Below are 21795 nucleotides of genomic sequence, written 5' to 3'. Positions count from 1 at the left end.
TTTCCTCTCTGGCAAGAGGAAAACCCACTTGGCTTTCCCATGCAGGGCTACCTGAGGCTGTGAACTGCAGTCCCCAGAGCATCCTCAGGCTCCTGGTTGTCAGGGGATGAGTGGCAGCTTCAGGCAAGCCCTGCCTTAGCCTCAGATTTTTGTCAACTCTTAACATTTAAGAAATCACTCTGGCCCAGTGCCCAGGCTGTGGGGTAGGTCAGAGGGACACACTTCCCTTTTCCTGGCTGTTGGGATTTGCTCACTGGGAAATGTCAGTACAGCTCTGCTGTTCACTGGGCTCTGGATACAGCTGCATTTGCCCTTGTGTTCAGGGATGTGATGTCCAAGGGCCTGTATAGAACTGAGCATTCCAAGGAGGCCACAAACAGGAGGGTGTGAGGTGCCAGGGCTGTGTCCCATTGGGCTGTGTTTCCCTCTGAGGACAGAGTCTCTGAGAAACCCATGCCAGCAATTTTTACAGAGGGAAAATTATTAGCAGTTACTTTTGATCCATGGTTAAGTTTCTTTGGAATTAGCAACCAGAGAGGGTAGAGATGGAGAGCATTTCTTTTGGCTCCTTTTCTGCTTTGTCATTTCATTTCTAGTGTAAAATAATTTTATGTGCTCCTGTTAGGGAATCAACATGTCTTTATTTTGAAATGTGAGGTGGTTTTATTTGTTTGGGTTGTTTTTTCCCTCCCCATGGAATCAGGCCTTGTGAGGCTGTGAACTGCAGTCCCCAGAGCATCCTCAGGCTCCTGGTTGTCACGGGATGAGTGACAGCTCCAGGCAAGCCCTGCCTTAGGCTCAGATTTTTGTTAACACTTAAAATTTAAGAAAGCACTCTGGCCCACAAATTTAAAGGATGGTAAATCAGGTCTGTTCACAAAATGAATTATTTATTAAGCAGAGAGGAGATAAGAGACAGAATTTGCGAAACGAGCCATTTTAGTTGTGTTGTTACCAGTCTGTGTACAGCAGGATGTTCGCCAGTCCTTGAGCCTCAAACTGTATGAAAGATGAGATGGAAATCAGGATCAAAGGGAAGTTCTCAGAGTTAATTTTTCATTTGCAGTGACTGGAGGAGTTCAACAGATGGGCCAGGGACTCCCTTCAGGTCCATTCAGGCTTCTCAGTCCAGGGTTGTCCTCCAGTGAATTTCAGCATTTCACATTTCCTGGCTCAACCTCTCAAGCATTAGGCAATTCTACAAACTACCCCAAAAATATACATGTACTGGTTTCCTCAAAGGTGTGATGTGACTCAAAGTGTTCCTTCATTTTCCAGTCAGGATTTGCATCCCTTAGCCTGAGGAGGTAGGAAGAGGTGCACAAAACTGCTTCCATAACTGCCCTGATGTTTTCTGTCCCTGTTTGTTCCTGCAGGGAGGAAAAGCATCCCAGCTTGGCTGGTGTTTCCCTGCAGGCAGAAGAGCGTAGGGCTGAGGCTGCTCGGCGCTGCTGTGACCCCCTGGTGGTGTCACCTGCCCTGGCACAGCCACCACAGCTGCCCAGAGCCAGGAGATGCAGCTGAGGGAGCCAGGAGGATGCAGGTCTTGTTTCCAAGGAGGTGAGAGTGCAGGATGAGGAAGAGCTGTTTTCCAGGCAGGGAAGGAGAGGTGGCAGGGAGAATTCCAGCTGGCAGTTCATCAAAAGATGAACTGGTTCTCAACAAACTCAACTGTCAAAATTATTTTTCAGGATGAAGAAAGAATGAAATGAGGTTGGCAGGAAAGCCCCTGTGAAGCAAAGCACAATTAAAATGCCTGTGAGCAGGAACTTTAAGGAATTCTGTTGCTTCTGCTGTCCTGGTCTTTCCCAGGTAGGTATGGAATGGAAAGGCAGTTTCATTGCCTCTGCTGAGCTGCAGCCACATCCCCCTTGAAGGAGAGAATGTGGAGGGAGTGGCAGGCAGGAAGGTGGCTTTTAGAGCACCACACCAATTGCTGCAAAAGAAGGAAAAGGAAGCCAGTAGCCTGGAATTGAATGCCAAGCACAGGGGCTGCTGCTTGGTGTTTTTTCTCCAAGTGTTTGTCCTGTACTGTCCTTTCAGGGATTTCTTCTCACTGTTCCATGCAATAAAAAACCTGGAGAAGGACACTTATGTATTTAATATGGCTGCCACCTCTCCTTTTTTAAATGAAAAGCTCTATCAGAAACAATGAGAACAAATATGTGATAGCCAGGAGCTTTTGCCTTGCACAGCAGACTTGATTTTCCTTTTCTTCTCTCTTTCAGGTCAGGAAAAATCATTTAATTCGACCCAGCTCTGGCAAAACCTTTGGTTTTGTGTGGGATTGAGCAGCCAAAGGCCAGAGCCTGCAGCCCTGGTGGCCTGCACTGGAGGAGACCTGGTCCTGCCCAGGCTGTGGGGTAGGAGGGAGACACTTCCCTTTTCCTGGCTGTTGGGATTTGCTCACTGGGAAATGTCAGCACAGCTCTGCTGTTCACTGGGTTCTGGGTAAATCTCCATTTGCCCTTGTGTTCAGGGATATGCTGTCCAAGGGTCAGAGAAGGAAGGGAAATTACATTTTATTATCTAATATTTTCCCAAACATAAAATGGGATGTTGTCCTGCCACTCCCCAGACCACTCCAGGTACATGGGAGTAGCTCAGAGCTGTCAGGGTTGCAATGGAATTTAAAATAAACTGAAGGTAGAGAATAAAATAAAATAAACTCTCAGTAGAGAACAGACGGGGGAAATTTTGGGGGGTAAAACTTGAAATAACCTTTAGGGCAGAGAATGAACAATTTTGAGGTAAAAATGAAATAATCACTAGTGGAAAGATAGGGAAAATATTGTGAGGAAAGCTTTAGTTAATCTGTAAGGGGAAGAATGAACATTTTGAGGTGAAGTGGGGTAATCCATAGTGAAGTAGTTGTATTTTCCAGAAGTAGGGAAAATTTTCAGTGTAAATTTGAGGTTGCGCACTGGGCAGAGAATGGATAACTAGAAGTAAACAGAGGAAATCAGGAATGCACAGGTAGGAAAATTTTGTCAGTAAAGTCTGAGGTAACATCTAGGGGAGAGCAGGAACATTTTGAGATCAGCTCATGTAGTAAACCCCATAGATTTAGGAAAAGCACCATGGAAGATATGAACAATAGGAATGCTGAAACAGCAAAAGAAAATTCCTGTTTTTCTGTCCTCCACCCCCTAACCTACCTCTGTAACCCTATAAGGCAATGTCATGTTAACCCCTTACCCATTGGTCAAGCTTGGATCCTTTCCAACCCTATAAAAGAAGCGTACTGTACCCCATTAGGGGAGAAAGAAGAAGAGCAGAGACCCTTCACGGACCTCCCCAAATAAAGCCATCTCCGTGGAACAGCCTGCACCTTCTCCTTCTCCTCTCTCTCCGTCTGCTGCAGCCTCCAGCCCAGGGCACCACTGCCTAGCTAGCAGAGCTGAAATCCTAAGAGCTTGCAATCACTATAGAGCTGATAATCACCATGCTTGCTAGATGGTAGCCCTGCGGCCTTGGCATGAGCGAGCTAGCTTCGGGCACCCAGTCCCTACCCAGAGACTGAGCTCCTGAGCCCTAGTGCTCTGCTTTATGATAAGGCCAAATAAGAGGCTTTATTAAGCTCAGGCAATCAGCAGTGTCCAGGTAGGGGAGTTTTTGGATTTGCTCCCAAGTAAGGTACAACGAATACTCTGGAGTTGAAACCCTAGGTAAAATCTCTGTTTACAGGTATTCCCTGATATCATTTCACCTGCCTGAATTCCTTGCAGCTCCAAGCTGGGAAAACCTGGCATAACTTAGAGGGGACACTTTTGGCAGAAAACTTGTGTAATTTAGAGGGGACCCAACATGTGTTTGTGTAGGAAAATATGAGAGGATGTGGAGGGGAGAGAGATGGCATTTTCAGGGAATAGCTATGGGGAGAGAATGCACATTTTGGGTTCAAAATGAGGAAATCAGTAGTGCACAGAAATGTACATTTGTGAGGTGAAACATGGGGCAATCTTGAGGGTAGAGAATGATCAATTTATTGAAAAAATGAGGTAATAAGTAACAAAGGAAAATTTATAGGGGAAAAGATTGAGGTACTTTCTGGGGGAGAGAATGAATATTTTGAGGGAAAGATGATGGAATCAGAAGTGGCATGCAGGGAATAATTTGGGAGTAAACTTGAGGTACTCTGTATTGGCAGAAAATGGAGATTTTGAGGAGAAAATGAGCTGATCAGAAGTGGACAGAGAGGGAATATTTGGGGGGCAAAAACTGGGGTAATCTCTTGGGGAAAAAAAGAACATTTTGAGGTAAACTGAGGTAGTAAATAGTGCAAAGGTAGTGATATACTGGAGGCTAAAACTTGAGATAATCTCCAGGGTAGAGAATAAATACTTTGAGGTAAAACTGAGGTAAATCAGTAGTAGCCAGGTAGGGAAAATCTTGGTGAAATTTGTGATAACCTCTAGCAGAGTAAATGAAAATGTTAAGAGTTAGGTAATCAGTAGCACACATTAGGGAAATACTTGTGGCTAAAAACTGAGATAACCTCCAGGATAGAGAATGAACTTTTTGAGGTAAACAAACTGGAAACAGCAGTGGACAGGCACAGAAAATTTTAGGGGTAAAATTGAGGTAATGTGTAGAGGAGAGAAAGCAACATTTTGAGGTAAATATGAGGTAAAAAGAACGGGACAGGTAGGGAAAATTTCAGGGGAAAACCTTGAGGTGATCTATAATGTAATGAATAGTTGGGACAGGATAGAGGTAATTGGTGAGGGGTTTTGGTGGGAAAATGGAAGTAATCTATAGGGACAAAATTAATGTTTTGGAGTTCAAATATGAGTTAACCTGTAGAGAAGAGAGACTGAAAATCCTGAGGTAAATATTAGGTGATCATTAGCAGATAGGCATGGAAAAATTTGGGATTAAAACTTGAGGTTGTGTAAAGGAGAGAATGAGCATTGTGAGGTAAGATGAGATAATTAATAGTAACAGGTAGTAAAAATCTTGGATTCTGAGTCTGTAAAGAAAGACAATTTTGAGGTGAACTGAGGTAATCAGTAGTGTACTGGTAAAATAAAATTTTGGCTTTAAAATTTGAGATAATCTGCAAGAAACAAAGAACATTTGGGTGAATAACCTGAAGTAATCTGTAAGGGACAGAATGAATATTTTAGGGATTAGATAGAGATAAATAGTGGAGGGTTTTGGTGCTAAAATCCAAGTCATCCACAGGGGACAAGATTAACAATTTGAGGGTAAAACTTGAGGCAATTTGTAATGGACTGAATGAACACTTTGAGGTAAAAAGGAGGTTGTCAGGATAATTTTGTGGCAAAACTCGAGCTGCTCTGTGAGTAAAATGAATATTTTGGGGGGATAATGTCAGGTCATCTGTAGAGGTTCCTGGGAATCCATTACATTGTTTTCATAGAATTTTTAACAGGTTTTCAAGCTTTTTATGACAACAATGGATTTCTTCCTTTGGATTATTCATTCTGTAGGACTTGGGGTTTATTGGGGTTTTAACTCCCTCGTGGTGGCCCTGACATTGCTCAGGAGCTGGTAGGAAAAGCAGTCAATCTGCTGGAACTGGAGAAGCATAACCCCAAATCTCCACACTGTGGGTGGAGTCGTGGAATCTGAACCAGCACAAATGGATGCTCCAAAATGATCCATGAGAGGACAGGACCAAATGAGGGTCACTGTCACTATGGTGAGGCAAAAGGAATTGTACCTCTAGCCCAGAATTCCACACTGAGACTGGGATAGCCTCACAGTGCCTCATGGAGCATGGGTATTCCCAGGCAGAGCTGCTGCTTTTACCCCAGGAACCAGCAAGGGTTCTGAGGAAGCTCAGCAGGATCAGGACAAGGACATGTCTATATTCCATAGGATTTGCTATTTATAATCTTCTTGACAGTATTTTGTGTACTAAATATGTATGCTGGGGGCAGGTGACTCTTCCTTTTGCCAAGATCAAATCTGGAGATGGAATTGGATGCTGTGTCATATGCATATTGAAGCTGCTCAACTGCTGTGGAGAAATTGTTGATCTTATTCTTAAAAAAAAGTTTTTTTATCACAGGTCTCTCTTGTTTCTCAGTGGCCATCAAAGCATTTGCTGCTTCCCTGGAAGAAGTGCCCAGGATGGAGCCATTTAATGCTGTGAGGGGATTGGGGCCCCAAAGATACAATTCTGGCAACATCTTGGCAGCCCTGGGAGAGAGGGAGAGAAAGAGAGAAAAAAATGGGACAGGGAGAGAGGAAGGGAGAGAGAGAAGAGAGAAAGAGAAGAGAGAAAGAGAAAAAAACAGAAGAGAGAGAGAGGGAGAGGATGAGAGAAAAAAAACAGGAGAAGGAGGGAGAGAGAGAGAGGAAGGGAGAAAGAAAAAACCCCTTGGGCAAGTTCCCCAGTGGCCTCTCCCTTTACTGGACTAAGGTTGCAGGACTCTTTCCTTTCTGGTATAAACCTGTGGCATTTCCTAACAAGTGGAGGCTTGTCTGGGATCCTTTTACTGCCCAGGTCCAGCATGTGGCTGGAGGGGCTGGAGGTGCCTGGCCCAGTTTGGTGCCCCCAGTTTTGGGTGCCCAGCTCCCTTGGGTGCTGGCTGGCACCTGGAGTGCATGGGGCACCTGAGACTGCCCAGGACAGAGGAGAGGGGACATGGGGGGCCAGGGGGAGTGCACAGAAAGGACCACATGGATGTCCAGAGTGGGCACTGAGGGAAAGTCAGGAAGGATTTTGGCAAATATCACTGATGAGTGCTTTAAGAGCTGAAATGAGGGATGCAGGACCCCAGGCAGCTCTCCAAAATCCAGTTTATTGTGTCCAAGAGGTTACAGCAGTCCAGGGTTGTGGGTGACAGAGCTGTGCCTACAGCTGTGCTGCAGGCAGGCCTGGAGACCCTTTGGTTTTGGTTACAGTGCATTATATACTTTTCTTTGCTGAGCATCTTAATGCAGTAGAACCAATCTATACCCTAACTATTATCTATAGCCTATCATAACTACCATAATTACCATATTCATGTTACTATTCTCCAATCACTAAAAGTTAGTACATTACAGTTTAAGCTAGAAGTTGTTTTTCAGTTTTCTTGCAGTGGAAAATTCTGAGACTTTTTTCCTACTTGCAACATTTGCTGACTTGTTTGCCTGTGCTATCTTTCTGCTTGGTAAAAACATCTTCTTGTTTGAGGTGGGTTTATCCTTTGCTCTAAGCCATAAAAACCCCTTCTAACTAACACACCCTTTGCCTCCTTGGTTAGCCAGCAAGACTGGCTCAGCAACTCTTTTCTTCTATATCAAAATTTGCTTTCATTTCTATTACTTCTTCAGATTCTACATTCAAAAATCAAGCACACATATCTGTGAAACTTTCTTGTCAAACTTTCATCCTTCCCAACAAGTGCAACCTTGGGGAATAAAACATGGCAGGATACATTGCAGCAAAGTCAGAAATAGGGTCTGGACAGTGGGGATGATGATCAAAAATACCCCTGAAGGGGCCTTTAGGAAAATGGGATGTTTGCACATTCTCCCAGAGATAGTTGAGCACATGGACGCCCAGAGGGGACAATAAGAGGTGCCAGGAAAGGATCTTGGCAATCCACACCCAGAGGGAGCAATATGGTGTTGGTTTGGGAAAGGATTGGTCAAAGGGGAATGAATGTGGGGAAATATGGCTAAGGCAAATGGAAATGGGAGGCTGTGTGATCAGGAAAGACTGGATGTGCAGTGTGAGGTACAGGGACAGGCTGTGGTGTATGGCACAGGGACCCCTTTTTGTGTACCCTGTAAGAGATAATGTGTCACCAAAGCCTGGCCTGGTAAACAAAGGGATTTTTTTGGAGTCCTTGAGAAGATGAGTGATTTTACAAAGAATTTGGTGGCTGTGGGAGGGTGACAGCCCATGCGCAGATGGAGAGGGGGCTGGAATTGGTTAGAAAGGGATGTCAGGTATATGAAAGGTGTGGAAGAAGGGCTGAGGAAAAGGTAAGGGTACAGGCAAGGATAATGGCACAGTTTTTACACCCCCCAATGGGAAAAAGACAGGGAGCCCCAAGAGCGAAGGGAAGGGGGCAGCCACCAGGATAGTGACTGGGAAGGAGTCAGTGTGCCATTTGTAAAAAAGACCATTAGAAATGGATTGTTCAGGGTGTCAGGATCTGCTGTTGTACCCGAGCTCCCCACACTGGAGCCCTTGCTGGGCCAAAAAGTATTCCTGGCAGGCACAGGAACTTCTCTGTCTGATGTGAATTTTGTGCCAAAGGGGGAAGAGTCGTTCAGATGTTCTTTAGTGAAGTGGGGAAGATGAGCAGGTGTATTCGATCCAAGCACTGGTGAATGTGTGCGTGGATGGGAATGAGCACTGTGTGTGTCATATCCACAGCTGCCATTCCCTTCAAACACGTTGTACAGGGCTGGGAGAGGCCAGGAAGAATGAGACATGAGCAGTCTTGTGTGCACTGAGTTGTTTTACACTTTTTCTCTGTGGAACAATATTCATCCCTGCAGCAGTGCGGCTGTGAGAAAGACGTCTGGCTAGCTGACCAGCACGGCTAGCAGCACAGGGGGCACTTGTCCCGATAGCAGGCTTCAGGACAGCGCCTAAGGCCAACGCCCAGCTTGCGGCTGTAAGCGCTGCCTTGTGCAGGATGAGACTGGATGGAAGCTACGGCCAGCGGAATAAGAGGGCGGACTCCAACTGCGGGTTTTATCCAGAGTTTAATAACTCCCAGGGGAAGCAGCAGGAGAAGACACGGAGGAGGGGACTACAGCAGTTTTTAAAGGGTGGAGGAGGTAAGGGAGGTGCCAGACCTTGGACCAATAGAGACACAGTGGGGGAGTGGGATCCAAGGGAAAACACCAATGAGGACAATACTGAGGAGGGGCCCCGGTCCCTGGACCAATCATCCAACTCTCCAGCTAGAAACTTCTAGCAATAAAGGTGGGGATGGAGAGTGACTGGCAGGGCACTGGGGAGGGGTTGAGAAAGGGATACATTGGTTTCTGGGGAAACTGGGGAGGAGTTTCAAAGGATACAATACCAACTGGGGTGGAGTTAGGGTGACAGACATTAACAGGGATGGGAGGGAGAACCAGGGCAGAACCATTATCGAACAAAGGGGGGAACAGAACAGTCCAACAGAACACAATACAACATCTCCCCCTTTTTTGTTTTAAAAAAGAAAAAAAAATGAAGGCCTAAAAGGATTCAAACTGTTCTTGATTGTCAAGTTCCAAGTCGGCATGGAGGTCCCTAAACCAGGGGTGGCTCATCAGGACTGACGCCCACTGTTCTTCAGCATCTTGTAGCTCAGCCGACTGTCCATCCTCTAAGGCCATCACTTGATTAACGTTTGGGGAGGATGCCGGCTTAACAAAAAGTCTCTTAACTAACTTCCAAATAATGGACACAGCAACTGAGACTACAAATAAAATTAAAAGAACTAACAGAATAGTCCTTAAGATCAAACCAACCCAACCAGAAATCCCTTTTGGGTTTTTTGAACCCAGTTTAAGAGCCTGTACTGACTGTGTGCAGCAGAACTGAAGGGCTGCCATGAGCCAGGTGAGTTCTCTGGCTTGCTCAGATCCTGCTGCTGAAGCGCCAACTCCTTGGGAAGAACAGATGGATGGAGAGACCAGGCAGGGAGGGAAAGCTGTGGGAGAGCCTGCGACCACCCCTGCCCCTGCCAGCCTGGTTCTGATGGGCTGCTTCTCCCCAGGAGCTGAGGGGTGCCGAACCCCAGGGGCTGCTTGAGGTCACAGGGATTTCTTGAGGTCATTTGGGGGTTCTTGGTGTCATTGCAGTCCCTGGGTGGGGTTATGTCTTAGGTTAGAATAAAAAATGAAACTGAAAGTATGCATGCTGTCCCCATCTCCATAAGCTGTTAAAAGAGCTGGGACAGTGTTTTTTCTCTCTTCCATGGCTCATCTCCAGTAAGTCTCTCCAAGGGATATTTCTGTGCAGGTGGCCCCCAAAATCTCTCTGGATGACTCCTAAGTGACATCACCCCGTTGTGAGACGCTCTGCCCAGGGGGAGGAGCCAAGCAGTCCCACCTGCATGTAAGCCAAGACTTGGAGCACCATGAGCCCTTTGCCTGCAGAGTTCCCAGAGGAGAAGAGGTCCAGGATCACCAGGGGACTCTCAGAGGAGGACCAGGCCCTTCTGCAGGATCAGTGCTGTGACAGAACCACATCCATCCCTCCCAGAGAGCCACTGGGGTGCCAGGTTGTATTCTGACTCTGTCACTTTAAGCTGGTGCTTTCTGCCTTTTTTATTTCTCCTATTAAATTGTTGTTCTGACTTGAGATCTCCCACTGGTTTGCTTTCAAACTGGTATACATATTTTGGCACCCTATATTGAGCCAGTCCTGAGAGAAGTCAGAATGACAATTTTGTGTTACAGAAACCTCCTGTTCACCATGAGCACCATGGAAGCATGGTGCTCACCATGCTTACATGGCTCTTACACCTTGCTCTCTGTCTGTTTCCACACATGGGGAGCTGCCTGTTTGCTGCAGTGCTCCTGCTGAGCTCAGGGAATGGTATGAAAATTGCTTTGTTGGTTTATTGTGTCTATTGCCTGATAACCTCTGGGGAAGTGAACATAACTTGGAATAGAAATTCACTTTTGTTCACTTGTCCTAGTCTGGGCTGCTGCATCTTCATCCTCCTCAACAATCACAGCCAGCCACTGACATTCAGACTTGACAGAGCAGTTTTTGAAAATCTCGAGCTCCCTCTGGGTGTCAAAGATGGCATCATCTCTTGGTGTTAGTTCTGCTTTGTCTTCTCTCTGTAGCTTGCACCCTCTGCACCCTCTACAGCATGCTTAGAGACAGAGAAGTGCTCCGTGTGGTACAGTGGCATCTTGAGGAGGAGGAGGAGGATGGAAGGACAGAGTCAGCAAGTACCACGTCTGCACAGCCTGCCATGGAGGGAAAAGGAACCAAGAGCAAAGGAACAGGCACCACATCTGCACAGCCTGCTACACATGGAAGAGAAACCAAAAGCAAAGCACATCTGGTGCTTGGAAGAGAAAATGAAAGAGGGCTATCAGAAACTGAGAAAGGAGCTTCAGGAAGGGATTTACCACATCTCAGCAGAAGCACTAAGTCTCTGCATTAGGACCAGATGTCCCCCAGCCAGGCAGAGAGGATACACTCCACAAGGTAATAGCTGTTTTTTCTTTCAGGAACATGGGATGGAGAACCTCCCTCCTCCTTAGCAGCCTGGGTACCTGAACTGAGAAGAGGAACACCCACCACAAGAGGCTCATCTAGAGTCATTATTGCTCTGGTCTCTTGTGGACTGAACTCCTGTTGGAATAGGAATGATAACATGACTGGTTCTCATGAAGAAGCAGTTGTTCTCAGGAACACATTTACAGCAGGAGACCAGCTGTACCTTGACCAGGATTAGAGGGGCCCTGCTGCTAGCCAGGTGGAGGAGAAGGAGAATTGGATCTACTACACTGTGTGGGTCCATGGCCTGGCACATCTGACCCACACAGAGGGACAGCTTTGGTGCACACTGGCACTCAGTGCACCCTGATGCCACCAGGGTGTGTGGGAGTGGAATCCATTTCCCTTTTTGGCGTCACAGGAGGATCCCAGCACTGGGAACAAGTGGCACAAACACCCCGTGGTGGCTGGCCCAGAGGCTCTGAATCTTCAGCACAGACCAGCTCAGAAGTGAGTATTTCTAAGACCCAAAGGACAGTGTTGGGCTTTTGGGATTGCTGCTGTACAGACAGAAGACAGAACACTGAATACCCTGCCTGGTCTCTCAGGTGAGCACTTTGCTGTGGTTCTGCTGAGAATTGAAGAAGAACAAGTACCAATCACCACAGCAACTCTGCACCATCAACAATTCTTCATCATAACATAAACTTGCTGTACAACATCTCAACAAGGCCAAAGTGCTTTTTTTTTTCTTTTTTCCCCCTTAATTAAAACAAAATAAAACCCCAAATAAGGGGTCTCCACGTGTCTCTGATTTCCATTCCCATGAGATTATTTGGGAACTGGGGAGCCAAGGGGTGGGTACCAAGGCCTGTTCAACCCTACAGGGCCAGTGCCTGAGTCTAGTGGACATTTTGGATTAATTTCAAACCAGTACAGGATACTGAAAGTCATTTAAGTCCCTACTCGGGGTTATTTTAGGTCACAGGGGTCACAAGAGGTCACAATTGAGGTTACTCCAGGTCATAGGGGTCATTTGAGGACACAGAGGTTACTTGAGGTCCTTTGAGAATTTTTTTGTTTCTCCAGGGGTTACTTCAGGTCATTTGAGACCCTGCTCAGGGTCATTTTGAGGTCACAATCGGGGTTACTCCAGGTCATAGGGGTCATGAGAGGTCACAATTGAAGTTACTTGAGGTCACAGGGGTTACTTGAGGTCATTTGAGTATTTTAAAATTTATTTCATAATTTAGTTTATTTTCCTTAAAATCTTTCCTTGAATTAGTGTGGGATGACTTGAACAGGAAGCTCAGTCCGCAGAGACTCTGCCTGTGGCCTTTGGTGTCCTTAACATCCAGCCAGGACAGCAGGACACGAGTGGACATCCCACGCTCAGGTCAGGGTCTCCACCCTCCCCAGGACCCCCCTCCTAACGAGGGGGCCCATGCGGGACCCCTCCCGGCCTGGGACCCCTCCTGAGGAGGGCCCGCCCTGACCCTGGTGTGATGTGGGGACAGCCCAGGGCGGGCAGTGTGGGGCCGTGTTGGCATCTGCAAGGGGGGACCGCCCCAGAGCGGGCCCCGACACTTTTGAACCAAGACAGGGGCGCCGGCTCCGGACCTCGGGGCTTTATTGTGCGGCACCCTGAACATCGCGGCTGCGGGGACACACACAGGGACAGAGACAGACGGGGGGACACGGGAGAGAGAGAGGGACAAGGGAGAGATAGGGGGATAAGGGAGAGAGACAGGGGGATAAGGAAAGGGGACAGAAGAGGGGAAGGGAAAGGGGACAGGATAGGACGAAGGGAGGAGAAAAGCAAGGCAAGGCAAGGAGTAGGGGGTCGAGGTGCATAGAGGGGGAGGGAGAGGAGGGAATGGGGAACTAGGAAGGAAAGCGGTAAGAGGTAGGAGGAGGAGGAGAAAAGAGGGACAGAGAGGACCTCACTTGGGCTCCGCCTGGGGAACCCATAGCAGCCGCATCCAGCATTTTCCGCGCTGGGGTCAAAATGGCGTCTGAGGCGGTTTCCGGAATTTAAATGCCCTCGGCCCCGCTCCGCGCAGTCGCTCTGGAGACCCGCGCACCGGCGCACGCGCTCTGCTGTCCCGAGCTACGCACGCGCTCTCTGGCACCGCCTCGAACTCCGTGGCATCGCCCCTCACACCTGTGCCGGCCCCGCCCCCCGCACCGCTGTCCCGCGGCCACGCGGAGGCGCCGTGCTCGCACCGCGCTCCGTGTCCGCCAGAAGGCGCCCTGTGGGGTCCCGGCCCCACACGGCCGCGCCTCGTCCGCACCGGGGAACGGCCGCGATCCCGCACCCGGCAGCGCCCCGTGCCCGCGGCCATCCCGGGCCCGAAACCGATCCCGGGCCCGCTGCCGCCTCCATCCTCCCGACGGAGGAGAGGCAGCACCGCCCGGGACCTCGGCAGACCCCAGCAGTGCTCGGCATCCGGACCTCCGGCCGCCGTCGCGGTCCCGCTGGAGCATCCCGTGCCCGCACTCTGTGGCCCCGCCCCCCCGTACCGCTGTCCCGGGACCCTCGCTCGGCGCTGTGTGAGCCCCGGCCCCGTGTAGCGGGGACCGCTCGGAGCCCGGAGCGCTGCGGCGGGGCCGCGACTGGGGACGGGGCTGTGAGACCGAGTCCTGCCGGTGCCCGCTCGCGGGGCGGGGCTGCCTCTGCCCCGGCGGGAGGGTTGCGGCTCTCGGCCGGACTGGGCTTGAGAGTGGGCTGAGGACTGGGCAAAGCCCAGCCTGGACTCGATGCCCGCTCCTGCTACGATGCCGGGACGAGGTTGACCGTAAGCGGGCGATGGAGCCCACAGCCGGAGCCGGGATGGGGCGTTCGGGTCCTGCCGGGGTCTGCCGAGGGGTCCCGGGCTGTGCCGCCTCTCCCTCGTCGGGAGGATTGAGGCGGCATCGGGATCTGGATCGGGCCCGGGGCCCCGCAGGGCGCCCTCTGGCGGACACGGAGCGCGGTGCGAGCGCGGCGCCCCCACCGGGGATCCGGGCACGGTGCCCCGAGCCCGCTCGCGGGGAGCCGGGGCTCTGCCGGGGCTCTGCCGGGAGAACGGCGGCAGCAGCGGTGTTTTGCGGGTGCCCCCGGTGTTCTGGAAGCCAGAGCGGCCGCCTGTGTGTTCCTCCACGTGCCCGTCCTCGGGCGGCTCCACGAGTGCCCCTGGCCTAGGAGGTGGCACTGACCGTGCGCTCCCAGCTCTGCCTTCAGCATTTCCTGCCCTTCGTGCCTTGGGGGCTTAGGGGGTTTCAAACAGCGGCTTTTTCCCTGCCACCAATAAGGTGCGGCTCATCTGACAGCTGCCAGGCAAGATCTGATCCCCTCCTTCCTCTCCCTCAATTTTCCCGCACATCGCACTCTCCAATGGCAAAACTTCTGTTTTTCAAAATCCCGTCAAAATATTTAATCTTTATTTCCATTCGGGGAAGGTCCTACCTGGGATAGAAATGGCTAAAAGAAGAGGGAACAAAAATGCCAAAACCAGACGCTGCCACGTGAGTGAAAGCAGGGAAAGCCTCGGGATGCCCAAGGTTTCTTTTATTGTCACGTCTGAAGCCTCTGCTGATGGCCAGTGCCACCCTTATTTCCCCCGAGGCACCCCACAGGGCTGCCAGGATGTTGCCAGAATTGTATCTTTGGGGCCCTGATCCCCTCACAGCATTAAATGGCTCCATCCTGGGCACTTCTTCCAGGGAAGCAGCAATTGCACATGAAACTTTGATGGCCACTGAGAAACAAGAGAGACCTGTGATAAAAAAACTTTTTTTAAAGAATAAGATCAACAATTTCTCCACAGCAGTTGAGCAGCTTCAATATGCATATGACACAGCATCTAATTCCATCTCCAGATTTGATCTTGGCAAAAGGAAGAGTCACCTGCCCCCAGCATATATATTTAGTACACAAAACAATGTCAAGAAACCCACTTTTAATAAATATCTGCAGTTCTCACTCCTATAGACAAGTACTTTACAGCGCCGTGCCGAGGAGAGCGCAGCCAGCTGGACTGGGACAAGGTGGGGGTGGACATAAATTAATTATTGCAGTCGGATGCGCTGTGGGCAGGGAGGTCTGGAGCTGATCCACGCTGGAAATATAACTATCTCTCACACCTCAAAATCCACCTTGAAACTGCTTTCAACACCAGCCTTTGGAATGCTTATAGGGCAGAACTTGATGGCCGGCAGCTGGCACTGGAACAATACAGGAAAACAGTTGTGGGACAGCACACAACTCTTACAATAATGCTGCTTTCCTGCATTTACCCAACAGCTGCAGTGGTGCTCATGCAACGAACGTCTGTTTCCAGGGAGACACGAGTCCTGAGGGTTCATTCGGTCTGTGGCAGGTGTCTCATTGAGTGTCCATGCCTGGTCCTGCCTGCAGTGAGGCATTTCCTACCATGGGGGTGTTCAGAGCTCAGAACCACAGGGCTGCTGAGGTTAGGGCTAACTTCTGTGCCCAGAGCTGGACGGAGCCCTCAGCAACTCCCACTCACTGCCAGGAAGGTTCCTTTAGTGCTTCCTCTGCGTGTCCCAGCCAGCCAGGGAAGGAGGGGTGGGAGGAGGCTGGGAGCACCAGAAAGTGAACCAGCACTTCTTGTCCTTTGTATTTACAGGGGACGACCCGTGCCCTGCCCGGGGCACGCAGCACGCTCCGCAGAGTCCAGAGGTCAGGGAGTCGCACACTGAGTGCCAAGCAACCCCTTTCCATGGCTGTCCTGCACAGGACTTCCTGCTCATCGTTCCACAGGGGCGGCCCTCGGAGGCCATCGCTTACCTGTGCGCCCCTCGCCCTTCCCGGAGGTCCTGGCTGGCACAGGAGCCCCCGCTGGCACCAGAGGCAGAGCCGCGGCCGGCACCGGGGCACTACCGGAGCTGAGGCTGCTGCTGTTGGCAGGGGACTGGTGCAGGAGAGCCAGTGGCTGGGAAGTCTTGCTGGGCACGGGAGCTCTCCAGTGCGGAACGCCGGCACCTCGGGGCTCGGGGCTGGATGGGGGGGTGCGCCGCTCAGCCTGCTGTGCTTCCCAAGGCAGCCGGCTTGGAGAGCTGCTCCCGGGCAGGAGGTGCGCCCGGGCGGGCACCGCGGGCGTGGGCACTGTTGGGGCCCTGGGCAGGCTGCCTGGATCCAGGAGGGCTGCATCCCCCTCGCTGCCAGCCCCGCCGAGTGCTGGGAAGCTGCTGCTTCGCCGGCTGCACGACTCGCAGCACAGCTTGTGGTAGCCAGGGATGGAGCAGTATCGGGCCAGCACTTCCATCTGGCAGAAGATGGACTTGTCTCCCAGGCAGGGCTCATCTGTAAAACACATGTCCCAGGGATGGGAACCCACTGATGGGCACTTGGGAAACATTGGCACGTGGCATTTTTAGAGGAGCACAGACAGCAATTCCCAGTGCCAACCTCCCAGAGCTCCCCCACACACTGGCTATGTCCTACCCACCCCAAATGCCTTCCCTTCCAGCCTGAGAGGACATCATCCATCAGCAGCATTAAAGCCAAGGCAAGCTTCCTTCACAGAAATCAAATCCCAAGCAATAGCCCTCAGAGATGCCTTAAAATAAACTAGAGTAAGATGAAGTTTTGTTCAGATTAGGTTTGATGTTTTTCAGGAAGCAAATGGATCTGTAGAACCGATGGAAAGCTGTAACAGTGGGTCACACCTGAGGTGCCCCCAAGGCAGGGATTTGCATCCCTTTGCTCAGGAAAAAGAACTTCCAGAGGATCTTCTGGAAGGTTTGAACCAAAATCAGCTTTCTGCAGGGAAAGATGTCCTCACCTGGGCACAGGGGCTGCCTCACCATGGGCTGGAAGCACATCCAGCCACCGCCTTCTCCAGCTTTAAAATATCCACTGGAGCCTGAGCTCAGAGTGGGTGAGAATCAGCTCAATTCCAAGGAACTCAGTAAAATACCTGACATGGTCACCACTGGGGCTGGGGGATGAGGGTTATAAATAGCAAATCCTATGGAATATAGACATGTCCTTGTCCTGATCCTGCTGAGCTTCCTCAGAACCCTTGCTGGTTCCTGGGGTAAAAGCAGCAGCTCTGCCTGGGAATACCCATGCTCCATGAGGCACTGTGAGGCTATCCCAGTCTCAGTGTGGAATTCTGGGCTAGAGGTACAATTCCTTTTGCCTCACCATAGTGACAGTGACCCTCATTTGGTCCTGTCCTCTCATGGATCATTTTGGAGCATCCATTTGTGCTGGTTCAGATTCCACGACTCCACCCACAGTGTGGAGATTTGGGGTTATGCTTCTCCAGTTCCAGCAGATTGACTGCTTTTCCTACCAGCTCCTGAGCAATGTCAGGGCCACCACGAGGGAGTTAAAACCCCAATAAACCCCAAGTCCTACAGAATGAATAATCCAAAGGAAGAAATCCATTGTTGTCATAAAAAGCTTCAAAATCTGTTAAAAATTCTGTGAAAATAATGTAACAGATTCCCAGGAACCTCATTAATGCTCTTGGTTCCACATTTGTGTATTTTTATTCCCTCACTTGGCAGCTTGCAGAACTTACCTGGGATTTAGAGGTCAAGCAGGGTTTGTTTTGAATTGACCTTCACCTCTGGCCCCAGTCTGTGCCAACACGACTTGGGCCAATATGGTTAAACCTTGTGTGAGCACATGTACAGGACAGACCCCAGTGTGCGGAGCTGTGACATCCTGAGACTGCTGGACTGAACACGGGAGAAAAAGCTGCCCTCTGTGTGTGACCCCTCTGCCAGCACGGTGCTCCCCAGGGAGGAATCATGCCCCCCCAGCAGCCATTGCAGCGTTCTCTTACCATCACAGGGAGAGAGTTTGCAAGCCCTCACGGATTCTGGCCGTTCCCCCTCACAGCGGTCCCCGGCGCGGCACAGCACCTGCCGGCTCTCCGTCCCCTCCCCGCACGTCACCGAGCACTGCCGGACACAGAGGACACAGCTCAGGGCATCCTGTGGCACAGCACTCGGCACAAGTTCCCATGTGCCAGCCACGGCTTCTGGGACAGGCCAGTGCTGCCCACCTGGGACCAGGGCCCGGCTTTCCATGGCGCGGGGCAGGGTGCCCGGTTGCAGGAGCGCCGGCTCTCGGGGCGATCCCCGCTGCAGAACTTGGCAGGGACTGAGCGGTTGGTGCCGTCCGCAAGGGGCTGGAGGCAGCGCACTGTGCGGAGCTGGTAGCCAGAATTCCCACACGTCTTGGTGCAGTGCTCCCACTCATCTGCTGCCCAGCTGGGAAGGGAAATGGAGTCAGACACCTTCAACTGTTAACCTTCTTGTCCTGCTGTGGCTGCCTCATCCCTGGAGCCAGCTCATCTAGTGGAAAAATTCCTTCCCCCATGGCAAGGGGCTGGAAAGAGATGAGCTTTAAGGTGCCTCCCAACCCCATGATTTTATATATAAAAATACATATATAAATATAAATAATAAATATAAATAAATACTATAAATATAAATAAATATATATACCACAACCAGCCAATCAGATTAGTACCCATGCTTACACAGGTACAAACTCCCCTCCACATTCAGGAACTGCAGACTGGCAAGCTGTCAGCATGCCCTCAGATTCATCCCACCTCATCTGGCTGGGGCTACCCCTGTCTGAAGGAGCAATCCCTGCTCTCACACTCACAGGGGCTCTGTGCACTCCTGCAGGTTGCACATCCTACGGATGGGCTTTGGCTTTTTGCTGCCTTCGCAGAAGCTTCGATGAACCATCTTGTTGTCGCTCTTCCTGCGGCACCCGTACTTGGTGTACTGGAACCCTGGGAAACACATCAGGGGAATTGGGAGAATCGGGTCCTTGTTAGAATGTTTGGCTTAAATAGGGTTTTCTGGCCTAGTAAATGGGTTTACAGGACAGGTATTTTGGAATTTGCATTCCCTATTATTTGCTTAAGAGCCATGGACAGACCATGAGTACAGGAAATGCTCAGGAGCATCAATGCCTGAGTTTGGGCATCCAAAGTAGCTTTGGGGTTTGAATTTAAACACCAAAAGAAGCCTTTTTTTTCCTAGGCTGCAAGTGTGACACCTGGGAACAATCACGTACTTCAGGTATTTTAAGCCTGAGCCCTAAAATAACAAACCAGTGTTAAAAAAGGGAAGCCAGTAATATAAATCATTCCCTTCCCCTTCCCTTTTTTGGCAGTTTTGTTACAGGTGCTCATCCCCGGCTTACCTCCACTGCAGGGCTTGGAGCACTGGGACCAGCTCTTCAAGGCCCACTCGAAGGTGTCCGTGTCCTCCCGCAGCACGTTGTTGCTGTGGATGGTTGGCACCGAATCCTCGTGGATGATGTACCTGTAGGTCAGGCTGGATCGGGTGTCGTTCTCCCGAGGAATGATCTGGGAATAAGCAAACATAAACCCAGCACTGGTACAGATTCCTCTGCTAAGTACAGGCACCGAGGTCTGGCTCTGGATGGTCCCTCAGGCTGAGCTCAGCGCGTCACCCACCAGCACCACCACGGCATCATGCAGGGGCCCGTCCGTGTGCAGCGTTTCCGTGTTGTCCTCGATGCTGTACTCCCACTGCACACCCAGATCGATGAAGGACCGGGACCTGGCCTCCTCCCCTTTGCCATTCAGGATATAGTGTCCTGTAGCCTGGTTCTTGATTGCTGGGAGGAGTGAGAGCAGAGCCTGTCGTGCCTCCCCCGCACTGGCAGCAATCGGGGTGGCACGGGGAGGGGTATTTCCATCAGATTATGAAAACAACAGATCTTCATCACATTTTACTTTGCCCTGTGCACACAGGTTAGGGTGTCCCAGATGCTAAAATCTGTAAGTAATGCTAAAATCTGTAAGTGAAGAGCTGAGGAATAGGAGCCTTGTGAAACTGCCTGGGTTTGGGCTTCCACAGCACACCTCAACAGCCAGGTACAGTGGGGATTGTGATGATGATGATGATGATGCTTCAATTAGAAGCCAATGCATTAAGAGCTGGGATCACAGAATGCTTTGGATTGGAAGGGACCTAAAAGATCATTCAGTTCCAAGACCCATTGTTCTTTCATACAGCTTTTTGCAATGCACCATAGGAATAATTAAAAGATACTGAATTAGATTCACCCTGGCAGTTCCCACATTCATGTGAGTCATCACAATCCTTGGTTAGTACACATGCAAACTGGGGTCACTTTAACATTTTGGAGAATTCAAACGAGCAGATGTTTGCTGAGCCGTAGGACTGCAGGATTAAGCCCTGACCATGCAATTTGGAAAGCCCACATTTACCCAACCCCTTCACTGGATTCTCTCATCCCTCAGATTCTCTCGCCTGAGTCCCCTGTGCTTCTCAAACTTGAGCAGAAAAACACTTACCAAGAAAGTGAGGAGAGGCCTCATCTTCTTGGATAAACACATGTCGAGCCCCGGGAGGGATATCAAACATCTTAAGGTACCCTTTGGCAGGTGCAGGGTCAGTGGAGGCAGCAGGAAGGGAAAGAGAAAGGAACAGCCATGGTCAGGAGTGCAGGGCATGCCCAGCTCTGCTTGCAGGAGAGGGCATCCAGCAGTCATGGATGAGCAGGGTGGGGCAGGCCCTCCCCGGGCTCTTCTCCTCCAGGGAGAGAAGGGACACCAGTTACAGAGGGATTTGCCACTTCCCACATGGGATCAGTTTAATATTTATGGCCATGCTGCTCCAAGCAGGATCTATCAGGCAATTCAGGCACAGAGATGTTTCCTGTGTTCCTCAGCACAAGCACAAGTCTTTCTCACTACTTTCCCAAATCAGTCCTCAGCCAGGTTGTTGGACTGGAACTTACTGACTGCCCTTTCAGATGGACATGTCTGCAGTGAAAGTTAAAAGCTGTTCCCAAATAAAAATGTTCTTAGTTTCAATTTCAATTATTTACCAGTGCAATTCACAGGTAATTAGTGTAAAATTAAGGAAGCACTGCCATTAGGAAGACTAGAATCCCTTCTAGGGATCAAGATTTAATCAAGAGCCCCCTAAGTTCTCTGAGTGCATGGCATTTTCATATTCCTGTTATTTTCTTTTAACAACTGCAGATTCAATTAACCAAAATCACTGGATTCTGGGACTACTGGATGTACTGGCAGTCTGTCCTGCTCCTGAGAAAATCCAAGTGAAGGAACAGAAGAGCTGGGAATAGGGAAGATCACAGGTCTGGCTGAGCAGTGCCTGTGCCCAACAGCATTTCCAATCTTTTCCCCATTGCCTTTAGAGCACAGGGAACATCACGATTCTGCCTGCTTTGGCATTACCTGTCTGTGTCTACAGGAAGATAGGAACTGCCATTCCCAGGGATGCCTCTCTCCTGACAAGCCTTGCACTTACTCAGAACGCTTTGAGCCTCCTTTGTCCCAGAAAGGGAAACACTGTGAGCTCCTCTGGGTAAGGGAAGGGCTCCTCTGGTCTTCCCTTAAACAGAACACCTGGATTTAGTGTCCTGAGAGCTGAGTCTGGCCATTCCACTGACTGGGTGTCACCCAGATGCTCTTTACAAGCAAAAGATGTAAATTACATAATAGACAAATGCATTTACAACAGATTTGGACACTCTGGGCAAGACAACCAGTCCATGGAAGTCAGACAATCCAGGCAGGATTTTGAGTTGGGTACTTGCAGAAACTGTTTTCTAGAACCTCGAATTCTTTTTGAGCACCTCTTGC

General features: G+C 50.2%; 1 protein-coding gene across 4 annotated transcripts in view; it reads right to left on the bottom strand.

The window, feature by feature from the left end:
* Positions 1-871: 871 nt before the first annotated feature.
* The window catches only part of ADAMTS3 (ADAM metallopeptidase with thrombospondin type 1 motif 3), a 73406-nt gene continuing 52482 nt past the window's right edge, over positions 872-21795 (bottom strand). For 2 of the 4 annotated variants that reach the window (XM_077176808.1, XM_054633050.2), the window contains 7 exons: positions 20479-20559; positions 19612-19775; positions 19335-19500; positions 18786-18918; positions 18175-18382; positions 17953-18070; positions 14658-16457 (listed from right to left, as the gene is read on the bottom strand). In XM_077176808.1, the coding sequence (XP_077032923.1) occupies positions 15901-16457; positions 17953-18070; positions 18175-18382; positions 18786-18918; positions 19335-19500; positions 19612-19775; positions 20479-20559 (1427 nt within the window). In that variant the 3' untranslated portion in view covers positions 14658-15900. Of the gene's footprint in view, positions 1730-14657; positions 16458-16505; positions 17846-17952; positions 18071-18174; positions 18383-18785; positions 18919-19334; positions 19501-19611; positions 19776-20478; positions 20560-21795 lie in introns of those variants that run through there. The other 2 variants (XM_077176810.1, XM_077176809.1) reach the window with 2 other exon arrangements.

The sequence above is a fragment of the Agelaius phoeniceus genome, chromosome 4, assembly GCF_051311805.1.
Source record: "Agelaius phoeniceus isolate bAgePho1 chromosome 4, bAgePho1.hap1, whole genome shotgun sequence".
Classification (NCBI taxonomy): Eukaryota; Metazoa; Chordata; class Aves; order Passeriformes; family Icteridae; genus Agelaius; species Agelaius phoeniceus.
The sequence above is the reverse complement of the archived record's forward strand: the minus strand, read 5'-3'. Positions and strand labels throughout refer to the sequence as shown.